The 13,777-nt window shown below is 44.2% G+C and overlaps 1 protein-coding gene across 1 annotated transcript; it reads left to right on the top strand.

Moving 5' to 3' along the window:
* The first annotated feature begins 1,745 nt into the window (after positions 1 to 1,745).
* Positions 1,746 to 5,071, top strand: IL1F10 (interleukin 1 family member 10). The gene is made up of 4 exons (XM_007959396.2): positions 1,746 to 1,777; positions 4,045 to 4,130; positions 4,433 to 4,560; positions 4,859 to 5,071. Exons 1-4 carry the CDS (start codon positions 1,746 to 1,748, stop codon positions 5,069 to 5,071), a joined length of 459 nt encoding a protein of 152 aa, XP_007957587.1.
* Positions 5,072 to 13,777: the final 8,706 nt, after the last annotated feature.

The following is a 13,777-nucleotide window of genomic DNA, read 5'->3' as shown; positions in this document are numbered from 1 at the left end:
CTTCTGTAAAGGAAACAAACGTATTTATGTAGACCAATAAACAGCAAGGTGAAATTTCATATGAGTTCAGAGTAGGGTTGAGATAGTAGGAGAAATCTTCATTAAACCCTGAGTCATGAAATCATAGATATTTTGATCTGAAAAGCACTTTAATCTAATCCATGTAATCTAATCTCATGATTTTATAGAGGTTGAAACTGAAGATAGGATTTAGGTGAGATAATCCTGTATCTCTGTCTGAGCTGGTAATTAACTTGACAGAAGTAGATACTGATACCATGCCCAATAACCTTAATATCAAAAGATCTAATTGGATGGTGATGAGGAGGGATAACTTTTGAGGCAGGGGGATCAGAGGCAATGCTGGCTATGCCCAGTGAGAAGATAAGAAAGAAGTCATGCTGCCTGGAGGGGTGGTTTAGGGTCAGCAGAGACGTAAGATACTATCAGACCAGTAAACCAGAGCCAGACAGTGACGAATGGCCAACCACTGAAGATCCTAGAGCTGGGTGGTAATATGGTAAAAGCAATACTTAGAATGTCAGTCCAGCTGCCTTACATAGGTTGATTGAAAGTAGAAAAATCAGGAATACAGACAGACACAGTTATAATTGTGAATAAGAAATCAGAGTTATGTTTCAAAGGAACAATCTACCAGGGCTTGTTGATAAATCAAGTCAGGACAAGTGGCAGAAATTGTCAATGATTTTCAAGTTTTCAATCTCACTGACTAGAGGAACATTAAAGCAATGAAAGAAATGAAATTGAGAAGGTTAAGAGCTATTTGGTGAGGGTATTTGGTCCAGGACAGATGAGCTGATAAGGTCTGAGACAGCCAGAGGAAATGTCTAGGGAGTGGAGAGAGGAAAGAATGAGGGGTATGTGCCAAAGGCCTGTGAAAGTTAGTTTGGAAACAATAGGGAAGGAATAGGAATCTGTCAAAAGGGAGAGGTCTTGTCAGAGGGTCAGCATCAGGAACCCAGGTTCTCTGATGGACTAGAAGCCCATTGTTCACTCCTTCTCATTCCATCACTATCTAGCTAGAACCCAGACAGGGGAGTGCCTGATATGATATAAGTTAGACACTGAGATTTTGGGCTTTCCCAAGACAAAATCTTCTAGGCCCCAGGGGACCAACTTGACTTGCCCAGCATTGAATTTCTGCTGGCACATTGAGCTGACACTGATCAAGGGAGGATGCCATCACCCTGCTCTGAAGAATAACACTTTCTAACTCTCCGAGGAGACCCTAGAAGCTGGTGATTCCTTCTAACCAGGTTGCTCATCCCTCAGCTGAGCTCAGAGTACCTAACCATCTACTGGGGAGGTAGGCAGGAGAACAGTAAACCTAGGGCCAGATTGGAAAGTCAGGTCTGGTTTTGGGGCTGAGTTTCATCCTCAGACTGGAGCACACTCCACCCCATTCTCCAGCCTGGGAAGTGTTCTTGGCACTTAGAGAAACCCGTTCTCCAGTTTTCCAGAGCTGGTATCAGTACATACCATCATCAGGCCAGTTTGACTTGTTCTCAATGGCCCCAAATGAAGGAGAGGCAGAGCTGCCTGGAGCTGTTGAACAAGGGAGACCTTGGTGGATTCTGAGAAGCACATTGTAGACAAGTGACCTCATAAACCTTTCTCCTATGACTGGGTGATTCTGGAGCCTGTAGCAAGCTCCACTTCCCTACTTCTCTAACAGGTCTTTTCTCCTTTCCCCACAGCAAGAACCGAACACTTGGATCACAGAAATGTGCTCCCTTCCCATGGCAAGATACTACATGTAAGTCTTCCTGTAATTCCCCTCATTCCTAATCAGGGAGTTTGGGTTCACATGGGGAAAAGGAAGGCTGAGTCAGATGGTTGAGGCTCCTTTTCACCTTAGAAATCTTAAGTACCTCATAATTAAATTTAATCATCATCACAACAACAATAGCTCTCTTTCCTGAGTGCCTGTCAAAAGCCTCACCATCATCCTAAGAAATCTACAGCAGGAAGTTCACTAACATGTTTTGCATACCTACAAACTGAGGTACAGAGAGGGTAAATAAATTCCCTGATACCAAAAGGCATAGCAGGGATCAGATTTCACACTCCCTGTGGTGCTCCATAGGAGCTCTGGTAGCATAGTGCCTAACCCACCAGCCACTCCTCTGAGGGAAAGTTGGGCAATCTACTTCCATAGTGATATTGCCTCAGAAACCCAAGGAGGGGTCGCTATGTCAATGGCACATAACAACAACAATGTGGTGCTCCATCGGCCTCTTTCTAGCAGCCCACCAACAACTGAATTTCAATGACAGTAACTTTATATGTTGACCTCTGTGACCTTTATTCCTAGTCTGGGCTTCCAACTCTCATTCAAGATCTGTATTCTTATATTTTACCTTGTTATTGTCTGTAATTTTGTTGTAAACTAACTCAGGCTTTCTGAGGAATAAGATGAGACATAATAAAAATAAAATAAGATTGATTCTTGGGATGCATTTCCTCAGCCTCTACGTGGGACCCAGTCCTGCTGTAGACATGGGAGGATAGTCAGGATCACCAATCTGGCTGGGAAAGCAGCACACACATGCACAAAACACACAGATGACAAAACAGATGTCACTGCTTTGGAGCACATTGCTTGGGTTCTGTTCTCCAAATAGAATATTGCTAGCATGTTACAATTACCTGTTTCTGACAGATGAGTTTCTGGTTGTCAAGGTTTGACAAAAATTGCCAGGTGGCAAACCCAGGATCTTTTAAGATCTTTATTTGTATTGGAAAGTGCACCTGCTTTAAACACATACGGTCATTAGCTAAAAGTATTATAATTAGCTGTTATTGGGAGAGAAATCTCCTAGAGGCAGCAATGTTTGCCCAGACATTCTGTCCTTGAAGGTAATAAGGGCTCTCCAGGCCCTGACAATGACTGACAGACATCTTTGAGACCAGCCAGACAACTGAGCTAATGAGCTGCGTGACTTTGATGTTCCACCCACTTACCATGGTTTCTCCCCCACCTCATTAGCACATATTTACCCTTCCAACTGATCATTACAACCACAGCCAACCATAACGACTATAATCAGGCAGTGCTCTAGCTCTCTGCTGACCTCCTGCATTTAGCACCAGTAATATAGGTCCCTCCTCAGAGCACACCTTGTTGTTGGTGGTGGTGATGTGTGCCATTGAGTTGGACCTGACTCATAGTGACTCCTCCTTGGGTTTCTGAGGCAGTATCACTACAGAAGTAGGTTGCCCAACCTTCCTTCCAAGAACACACCTTACGCAGGCCCAAAGCTGGAGTAGTCATGTTGGCATACTTCATGTAACAGTTTTTTTTTTTTTTTTTAATCTATAAAAAGTCTTTAAAGTATCTGAAAAGAAAATCACTTTTCAATATACAGGAAAATAATCTCTTTATTGAAGAAAAACAAAAAACAAGAAAACCAAACTCATTCTCAACAAGTTGGCCCCTACTCATGGTGAGCCCATGTGTGCAGAGTAGAATTGCTTCATAGGGTTTTCAAGGCTGTGACCTTTCAGAAGCAGGTCACCAAGCCTATCTTCTGAGGTACCTCTGGGTGGGTTTGAACCATCAGCCTTTTGGTTAACCATTTGTGCCATCAGGAAGACTCCTATAGAACAGAATGAACATCTATGAAAAATTGAGTCAGGCTCAGAAAATCTGGGATGAGGCTCCCAGAGACACCTGAACATCATTGGGAAATTACTCAGGAAGGGATGAAAAAGCACTTGGACTGGCCAGAAAACCCACTTTCCCACCCATAAGAAGACATTAGCTCCCCTCACTCCTCCAAGGGCCCCAATGGTGCCTAAGTTGGGTGAAGGCAGGAAGCTCAGTCACTCAAAATCACAAGCCCAGAAGGCCTCCCCTTGCTTTAAGACTCACCTGGTCTTTATGTGCTGTTGGGCGGAGTAGTGCCCTTATTTCTCATCTGAAAAATGGAGAAGAATTCACCAGTGCTCAGTCTGGTAATTCAGAGCATGGGAATGGAAGGGATTTGGGTGCAGACCATCAGCACTACCATACTGTTCCAGAATTAAGGATGCAGATCAGAAGACGCTATACATGAGGGATGGCCAGCTCCTGGTGGGAGACCCCGATGCAGACAACTGTTGTGCTGGTGAGCTGGTGTGCTGGGACTCAAGCCCCTGGGACTTACCCTATCCTCTATCTACCGTAGGCCCTATGCTCCTCCTCCTCCCTCCAGTCCCCACCAGAGGGTCATGGCTGTCTCCAGTGAGGCCTTGCCTAGAAGGAATCTCAACCCCATCAGGAATCCCAGGTCACCCTGCAGTCTGCATGCAGGGACCAGAGCAGATGTAGTAGGTCCAGCTCCTTCCTGCCTAACCCTTTACTTACTTGTCTGAAGCCTGAAACCTGAGGTCCCCTTATTTCCTTGTTCTTTTCTCTCTTCCCTCCCAGAGAAAATCTGCGTACTTCCCAACAGAGCCCTGGACCGCACCAAGGTCCCCATACTCCTGGGGATCCAGGGAGGGAGTCGTTGCCTGGCATGTGTGGAAACAGAAGAGGGGCCTTCCCTGCAGCTGGAGGTGAGAGAGCCCTACACATTCTGGGGAACCCTACAGGCTTGACTCGGCCTTCAGGATATCCTGGCATCTCTGTGCCCATCTATGGATTCCCTAGGAATCCACATATCCCCCTATCTCAGGTTTCCACCATCTGCCTCTGCCCCCAGTACCAAGACCCTTGACCTGCAGAAGCTGCAGAAGGCAGTTTTCTCCATAAGGCCTACTCAGCCAAGTTTTTTCAGGCCAAGCCCTGGAGGTGGCTAGGGCTGACACCTCAATTGGTAACCTCAACCTGCAGCTGAATGCCTTGCCCCCACAGGACGTGAGCATCGAGGATCTGTACAAGGGCGGTGAGCAGGCCACACGGTTCACCTTCTTCCAGAGCAGCATGGGCTCTGCCTTCAGGCTGGAGGCTGCTGCCTGGCCTGGCTGGTTTCTCTGTGGCCCAGCAGAGTCCCAACAGCCAGTGAGGCTAGCCAAGGAGAGTGATCCCTCAGCTCGCACTGAGTTCTACTTTGAACAAAGTCGATAGGGAGCAGGAGGCTGAGTTCCGGCTTGGTGCCTGCAAATCAAGCTCACCCTGCTCAGAGCCTGTGGTAGGCAGAATAATGGGCTCAACGAAGTCCATGTTCTAATCCCTAGAACCTGTAAAAATACGACCTTACACGGCAGAAAAGACTTTGCAGATGTGGTAAGTTAAAGATCTTGACACGGAGAGATTATCCTGTATTACCTGGGTGGGCCACATAATCACAAATGTCTTTATAAGAAGGAGGCAGAGGATCAGAGAGAGATTGGAAGATGCTGCTAGCTTTGAAGATGGAGGAAGAGGACATGTAACAATGAATGTGGGTAGTTTTCAGAAGCTAAAAACGGCAAGGAAATTAATTCTCCCCTAGAGCCTCCAGAAGGAACACAACAACCCTGATGACACTTTGATTTTAGCCCAGTGAAACTCTGACTTCCAGAGCTGTGAATAATAAATTTGTGTTGTTTTAAACCATTAAGTTTGTGATAATTGCTAATAGCAGCAATAGTAAACTAGTACAAGGCCCCAGCATGTTCCTCTGTGCAGTGTTTAATGCAAGTGATGTGGGTAAGTTGGCAAGTTCTTCTTGGAAGGCTGGCCACAATTTCTCCCCCAGTCTGTCTGCTCCAGAGCCTCTAGAAACAACCGAGAGAACCCCAGGAAGAAACCATCCCTCCTCCTCTGTCCCTGTCCATGGACAATACCTTGGGCTAACCACAATTTTAGTTCTAGTTCAAGTCTTGTGATTTTTCTGATTGTTACTTCACAATGAATCAATCATTCAACTGATTAATCAGCTCCATTAGATATCTGCTGGCTTTGCAGTGTGAGGATCAAGGAGGATCCGAGGGGGATGCAATGAGTTTGTGCAGGACGTGTGGCATTTGAGTTTCCAGTGGAAACTTTGAGTTCAAGTGACTTCTTACATCTGGAAATATTGGGCTGGAACTCAGCTGAGAGTTTGTGGTTGAAACTAACACTCATCCTCAGGGCCCAAAGCCAATCTCACTACATGTCATAAAAAATTTGTGGTCAGGGCTCATGCTAAAGCAGCCCAGGGTATCAGGGCTCAGAACAGGACTGGGTTGCTAGCTCTCTTCCTCTTTTGCACAGTCACTCAGCACTCACCCAATAAGTATTGAATCCAATCATGGGGCCAGGACTTTTAAGAACAGTATGTCTTCACGCTCAGAACAACCTTACAAGGCCAGCATTCTTAAGCCCACTTGATAAGTGAGGAAACTGGAGCTACTTAAACCCACTGCCAGAGTGTATTCCAATTCATTGTGACCTTGTAAGACAGAGTAGAACTGCCCCATAGTGTTTCCAAAGCTGTAATCTTTACAGAGGGAGCTCTGGTAGCATAGTGCCTAAGGCACTTGACTGCTAACCAGAAGGCTGGCGGTTCAAACCCACCAGCCACTCCTCGGAAGGAAGGTCGGGCAATCCTACTTCCGTAGTGATACTGCCTTGGAAACCCAAGGAGGGGTCGCTATGAGTCGGGGTCGACTCGACGGCAAATAACAACAACAACAACAACAATCTTTACAGAAGCAGACTGTCATATCTTTCTCATGCAGAGCGGCTGGTGGGTTCAAACTACTGATCTTTTAGTTAGCAGCTAAGCACGTAAGCACAGTGCCACCAGAGCTCCTAAATAGGAGCTAGAAGTGAAATAGGTCACAAAAAGCCAAACCCACTACCATCCAGTCAATTCTGACTCATAGCAACCCCTACTGGGTTTGCTAGGCAGTGAATCTTTACAGAGGTAGATTACCCAGTCTTGTTTCTGCAGAGTGGCTGGTGGGTTTGAACCACCAGCCTTCTGGTTAGCAGTCACATGCCTTGGCACTGTGCTACCAGAGGTCAAACAGGCTGTAAATGTTTGAGTTCAAGATAAAACCTGGCTCATTTGACTTCAATACCCTTCCACAAACTTTTATTTCATTCCTACTCTAGGAGCAGGTATGGTAGTTCAGTTTGTGTGTCACCTTGGCTGGGCCTGGTTGAGTGGCTAAGCAGCTGGATATAGTATTCCCCATGATGAGACTAGTAATCAACTCCATAATGGAATCTACTGGGAGCAGCTGAGTAGCTGCCTTAGGGACTGTGGTCTGCTTCCTGTATATAAGCAGAAGCCTTGGGAATGGTCTCTAGCTTTTGGCACCTTGAACCCTGCATGTAGCAGTGTCATTGTTCAGCAGCCTGCCATGCTCTGCCGACCTTGGGACTTACAGTGGATTTGAATTAATGGACTGTCGTGTGATTTGGTAATATCGGGACTGTGCCTTGTTACTTGTCAACCTTGGGCTTGGCAGCCTCAGCAGCTAGCAGTTGTCTGAGTGAAGAAAAGCCTCTAGCTCCAGTGGGCTGGGAGCTGGAGGCAGAGCCAAAGCCCAAGGCTGAGGGGCTTTTACCCAGCCCCTAGAGCCTGGCACTTTGAACTTGGACTTAAAGCCTCCAAACTGTAAGAGAATAAATGCCTGTTTGCTAAGGCCATCCCATTTGTGGCATATTTGTGTCAGAACAGCACTAGCCAACCAGAACAGCTGGAAATAGAATGAAGAATAAAACCAAGCTTCCTTGGAGCTGAGAAATGAGTAGGAGAAACATTAATCAGACAAATAAACACAAAAACATGTAAAAGCATATAAATATAAAACATTCTGTAGGGAGGTAAAAAAAAAAAAAAAAAAAAAAGCCAGTTGCCGTGGAGTTTATTCTCTGACTCATGGTGACCCCATGTGTGTCAGAGTACAACAGCCCTCCACACAGTTTTCAATAATCTTTCAAAAATAGATTGCTAGGCCTTTCTTCCAAACAAAAGGCATCTCTGGGTGGATTCAAACCACAAGTCTTTTTTTGTTTGTAGCCCACTGCTTAACACTTTGCATCACCTAGGGAAAGCTAAGGGAGCTCTGGTGGCATAGTGCCTAAGGCATTTGAGTGCTAGCTAGAGGGCTGGCAGTTCAAACCCACTAGCCAATCCTAGGAAGGACGATGGAGCAATCTACTTCTGTAGAGATACCGCCTTGGAAACCCAAGGAGTGGTTGCTATGAGTAGGAACCGAGTTGAGGGCAGTGAGTTTGGTTTTGTTTTTTTCAGAGAAAACAAAAGGAATGTTAAGGGAGGGCTTTAAGTAGAAGAATCACATGGTGGGCATTATGGCTTTAGTCAGTGTGTGCTCTTTTCCCAAGCTGCCTCTCTGTGGCCTGTATGTGTCTCAATTAGAGACATTATTACCTGGCAATGTAATTATATGTTTATGTATTGGGACTCTGTGCTTTTCTTTTTTTGTTGTTTTTAATTTTTTATTGTGATATGGGTGGAAGTTTACAGAGCAAATTCATTTTCCACACAATAGTTCACATACGCTTTGTCTCATGATATTGACTGCAATATCCCACAATGCAACACTCCCCTCCCACTTCCTCTCCTTAGTTACCTCTTCCCTGTGTCCTTCCCTCCCATGTACTCCTGCCCCCTGAGCTGTCTCCTTGTGCATACACATTCCTTCTATTCTCCCATGATTGATCTTTCCAAGGAGTGTGTCTATCTAATGTAAATATTCACTTCATATGCCTGTCTTTTGTTTGGCTGCAAGCCACAAGAGTGGGTTCAATTCCAGACCTGAAGGACAGCTAGGGGTCATAGTCTCAGGGGTTCCACTAGGCTCTATTGGACCACCAAACCTGGTTCCTTTTTTTCAATATGATTTTGGGCACTCTGCTTTTTGAGCACATCCGTTGTTCATCTTTGTGTCACCATTGTATCGGCCTGTAGTAGTCCTGATACAAAGAAGGTGCTGATTGAGTGCAAAACCTTGAACAAATTTGTGGATGATCATTGGTTCTTTTGGATGTTGATGACCCAATGTGAGGAGCAGTGTGGTAGCACTGTGGATAAGCACCATGACAGCCCAGAGGTGGGAGCCAGTGGAGGGAGTTTCACAAAGGAAAGAACATTTAATCTAGATGTTGAAGAAAAAGTAGTAGTTTTCCAGGCAGGGAAGGTAGTAGCCCGTATTCTGGGCAGCAAGAATGGCTCAGGAGGACTGGAAGGAGGAGACGGAGAAGTGATGAGTCCTTAGGTGTGGCTGAGGCCCAGGGCTTATGATGGAAGACTTGGTGAAAATTAAGGTGAAAAGATGGGTGGGGCCTGATTGTGAATGCCTGGCAAAGGAGCTTAGACTTTATCCAGGAAACTGAAGGTGTCACCCAAGTATTTTAAGTAGGACCAAGATATTAAGCCTGGGTCCATTTGATCAACATTGGACCAATCCAAGCTGGCCACTAGGGCCTGAGCTCATCTTAGTGTCTTCCTCACTTCCCCTTCTGGTTCCACCTGCCTTCTGTTGGGCACTTCCCTGGTGTTAGCTTCAGTGCTCTTGTTTCCCTGTAGGCCTAACACCTGCTTTGTCTTCCTTTGTCTTTCATGCAAGCTCACCTTTGATTGGCCTTAAGCCCTTCTCTGGTGAACTGTGCCCATAGCATCAGAGGCATACACAGCCTCCATCCTCCCACTTGTGGGCCCTTAAATTCTCTATTTAAGTAAAAACATTTTGAGTATCTAATGTATGTCAATTTTACACTAAGTGTGTGGAAGAGGAAGAAAACACACATGACTTAAAAGACATAGTCCCCACACTTCCAGAACACACAGTGTAGGAGTGTGTGTGTATGGTGGGGACAATGTATGTATGAATAGAAGCTAAATTTATTGATTGCTTTCTATGAAACTGTTAGAAGAGACTCTAAACAGCACTCAGGAAGCCTTACATTTAAATTCTAAAAGACTGTGGTAGAAATAATGGTGGAATGTTCTATCCTTGGGAATTTTAAGACTAAGACATGGAAGCTGCTTCTGAGGGTACCAGGAATATTCCTGGGGAATCCTGGTTGAGGATACCAGGAATATTGTCCCATATTCCAAGTCTTGTTCCTTAAGTTCTCTCCTGCTTGGCAGCCACATTTAAGTCCACACTAAAGCTAAGCAAAGCTATTTTTATGTAAATACCCTGGAGAAGCATGGTTTAGGTATTATACACTATTTAGATCTCAGAGTGAACAGGTAGGTCCAGAGACAGAGACTAGTAAAGAGGTGATTGGAACACAGTGTGGTAACAGGAGGGCAAGTGGCCCCATCCAAGTATGTCAGGAAAGGATTTAGGGGAAGTGAGGTATGGATGGGGTAAGGTAGGTGAGGAGCAGGTGAGAATGATCCAAGCAGAGGGTCCAGACACATGCAAGCCTGAAGGAAGTCCTGAGAGGGGCTGAGTGTATGTGTTCATGTTTGTGTGTATGTGCATGTGAGTGTGCATGCATGTGTGCTGTGTATGTGCATGTCCACAAGAGGCTCTAGACATATGGGCAGGGATTGATTCATGAAAGGCCTTGTCTTTATTCCAAGAAGCACTGGGATGTTAAACAAGAGGATAGGTAATATGTGGAAGTTCTTCTGTAACTCGTATTTCCTAAGTCACTGCAGCTAGGGTTCAGATGCAAAATCTCTTCCCTTTTTATCCAAATTATCATCTCATGACTTCATTCCCACCCATTACTGTAGCCCATAACAACTGTTCAAAATGACATACAAAAAACTCTGCAGGATATATAACATACCTCAAGCTTAACTCACACTCACTGCCATCAAGTCAATTCGACTTATAGCAACCCCTCCTTGGGTTTCCGAGGCAGTATCTCTATGGAAGTAGATTGCCCAATCTTTCTACCTCAAGCCTATAAGAATCTAAACCCAGATTTACAGAGAAAAAAATAAAGTGAAGAAAACTGAGTTTCCCTGGATCTCACTCCGCTGAATATACAACCATCTCATAAATGATCACAACAGAAATGGATAAAATGAACATAAGCAGAAAACTTATGCCTTATAAGGTTTCTAATGTCTTGAAAGGAAACAATGGGATTTGAGTTATTTGACTCTATTTTTGGCCAGATTGTACATTTACTTGATTATAAGGGTCCCTGTAGTGATGTGATAGTGATTCCACCAAAACAAAGAGTCCATTTCTTAGGTAGCAAAACCAGTTTACTAACCTGAAAGTTGGTGGTTTGAACACAACCAGTAGCACCACAGAAAAAAGACCTGCCGATCTGCTTCCATATAAAAATTACAGCCAAGAAAACCTGGTGGAGAAGTTCTTTTCTGTAACACGTGGGACTGCCATGAGTCAGAATCAACTCAGCGGCAGTGGGTTTGGTTTTGTGGTATCTAGCCTCAAGGCAAATCCCAATCTCCAGCCTAAAGGACACAAACTACAAACCACCGAGGGACAGGATGCCCTGAGCCATTTCAGAGACTGAGAGTCAGCAGTTCAGCATTTGGGCTGCAGGTAGCAACTGAACTCAACTTTGATGCTGCATATTTGGGGCCGGGGCTGCGTTGAATAATTAAATTTAATTCCTCAAGTACTTAATATCTACTGTGTGTCAGCCTCTGTGCCCTGTGTCTCTGTCTCACTTATAATATGCACATTGTCCTCAAATGGTGTGTGAGAGCAGATTCAGATCATGTGGAGTCTTCACAAAGCTCTCTGTGCTCCTTCCTTCTGATGACAGTTTCTTGGCACCCCTTGACAAGAGGGACACAGCCTCTTCTCTCCAGGAGGGAAGATAAATGTTAAACACATACTCACTTTTTGTGTACATATATGAAGGAGCAAAATACTTGTGCATGGTCCTTTTTTCCAGTTCTCCATGTCTGCCCTTCCATATAAAATAGCAATCCATGGTGTAGCTGTGACTCATCCTCCCACACACTCTTCCCCTCCAGATCCATTGGAACATCACTGCTCAGGCTCTGGTCATAGAGTGGAAGTGACAAGAGGACCTTGATGCCTGGAGTTCCAGCAGAGGCTCTTCTGCATTGGAAAATTTCACAAGACATGTTCTGAAGGCTGGTAGCCACAGGCCAAATGCCAACTCAGAGCAATAGGGTAGAACTGCCCCACAGAGCTTCCTAGGCTGTAATCTTTACGGAAACAGACTGTCACATCTTTCTTCCACAAAGCGGTTGGTGAATCGAATGACCAACCTTTCAGTTAGCAGCCAAACACTTAACCACTGTGTCACCAGGGCTCTGTGTAGCCATAAGAGCCAAAATACAAATGATAGTGTTGGGTACATGATCTGAGTACATAGAAGTCCACAGACTGAGGTATCACCTGGTTAAGTATTTACCAGATTGCTTCCAGGAAACACTATTCCAGTGAATATTCATAGGTTTGTGGGGAAAATAGGTTATCTCTGATCTCCTTTCCTACATACCTCTCATTGCCCTCACCTCATTCATTTTCTCTGCTCCTACTATCTGGCCTCCTCACTATTGTCCAATCACAAACATTCTAGGCATATGCACCCTGAGGTCATTCTGTCTGGAAGGCTTTTTCCCCAGTTATCTGCATTATCTTATCTAAGAATTTTTTTAAAAAATGCATTTTATTGAAATATTGAAATATAATTTATGGACAGTGAAATACACAAAACTAAAGTGACATGCATCAATGCATTTTTTTTTTTTTTACAGTGTTCCCTCCCCTCCCCTCCACCCCTGGCAACCAGCAAAGAAAGTTTCCCTCCATATATAAGCTTTTCCTTGACCCTCCACAACAACGAATTAATACTATATTTGTCCTTCTGTGATTGACTTATTTCACTCAGTATAATATCCTCCAAGTTCATCCATATTATGTGGTGTTTTGCAGACTCTACCTTGTTCTTTACTGCTGCATAGCATTCCAGTATGTGTATGTATCATAGTGTGGTCATCCACTCTTCCGCTGATGGGCACATAGATTGTTTCCATCTTTTTGCTATTGTAAATAGTGCTGTGATGAACATGAGCATGCATGTATCTGTTCCTATCCTGGCTTTCACCTCTCTAGGATATATATACCTAGTAATGGGATTGCTGGGTCAAATGGTATCCCCAATTCCAACTTTCTAAGGAATCGCCATATTGCTTTCCACAGTGGTTTTGTCACTTCACAGTCACATAAGCAGTATATGAGACTCCCAGTCTCTCCATATCCCCACCAGCATTTGTTATTTTCTATCTCATTGAACCTTGCCATCAGTGCTGGGATGAGATGGTATATCTCATTGTTGTTTTGACTTACATCTCTCTAATGGTCAATGCTTGTGAGCATCTTTTCATGTACTAGCTAACCACCTGAATATCCTCCTAGGTGAAGTGTCTATTCATGTCTTCTGCCCATTTTTCAATTGGATTGTTAATTCCTTTCATGTTGAGGCACTGGAGTTTTCCATAAATCTTAGAGATAAGTCCCTTCCCAGATATGTAATTATCAGCAAATATGAATTTGTTGCTGTCATTTTTGTCATGTGCTATTTCATTGTGTCGATTTCTTTGTGCCATATAATTTTCTATGCTGAGCTCGTTTTGTTTATGAATCACGTTATCACTTCCTTCATTGCTATTGTTGTAGTATTTGTTGAATATTTATGCTAGTCTTCTTTTTTATTTTGATGTGAAGGTTTATCATTTTTCTATGAGGTTACCCTGTGACTTATAGTTTTCTTCCCAGGTTTAGAACAGTACATTCTATCTTGTAGACTTCCCTACCATCTAGAAGTTCTGTAATGACACAGATTTTTTTCCCTCTTTTTGGTTTGTAGTTGTCCTCATTTGTTGGTTGGTGTCTCTGGTTCCCTGTTTACAATCTTGTA

The sequence above is a fragment of the Orycteropus afer genome, unplaced genomic scaffold (genome assembly GCF_000298275.1).
Source record: "Orycteropus afer afer isolate SDZICR_OR568_19922 unplaced genomic scaffold, OryAfe1.0 scaffold00017, whole genome shotgun sequence".
Taxonomy (NCBI): domain Eukaryota; kingdom Metazoa; phylum Chordata; class Mammalia; order Tubulidentata; family Orycteropodidae; genus Orycteropus; species Orycteropus afer.
Note: the sequence above shows the minus strand (reverse complement) of the source record. Positions and strands in the feature narration are given on the sequence as shown.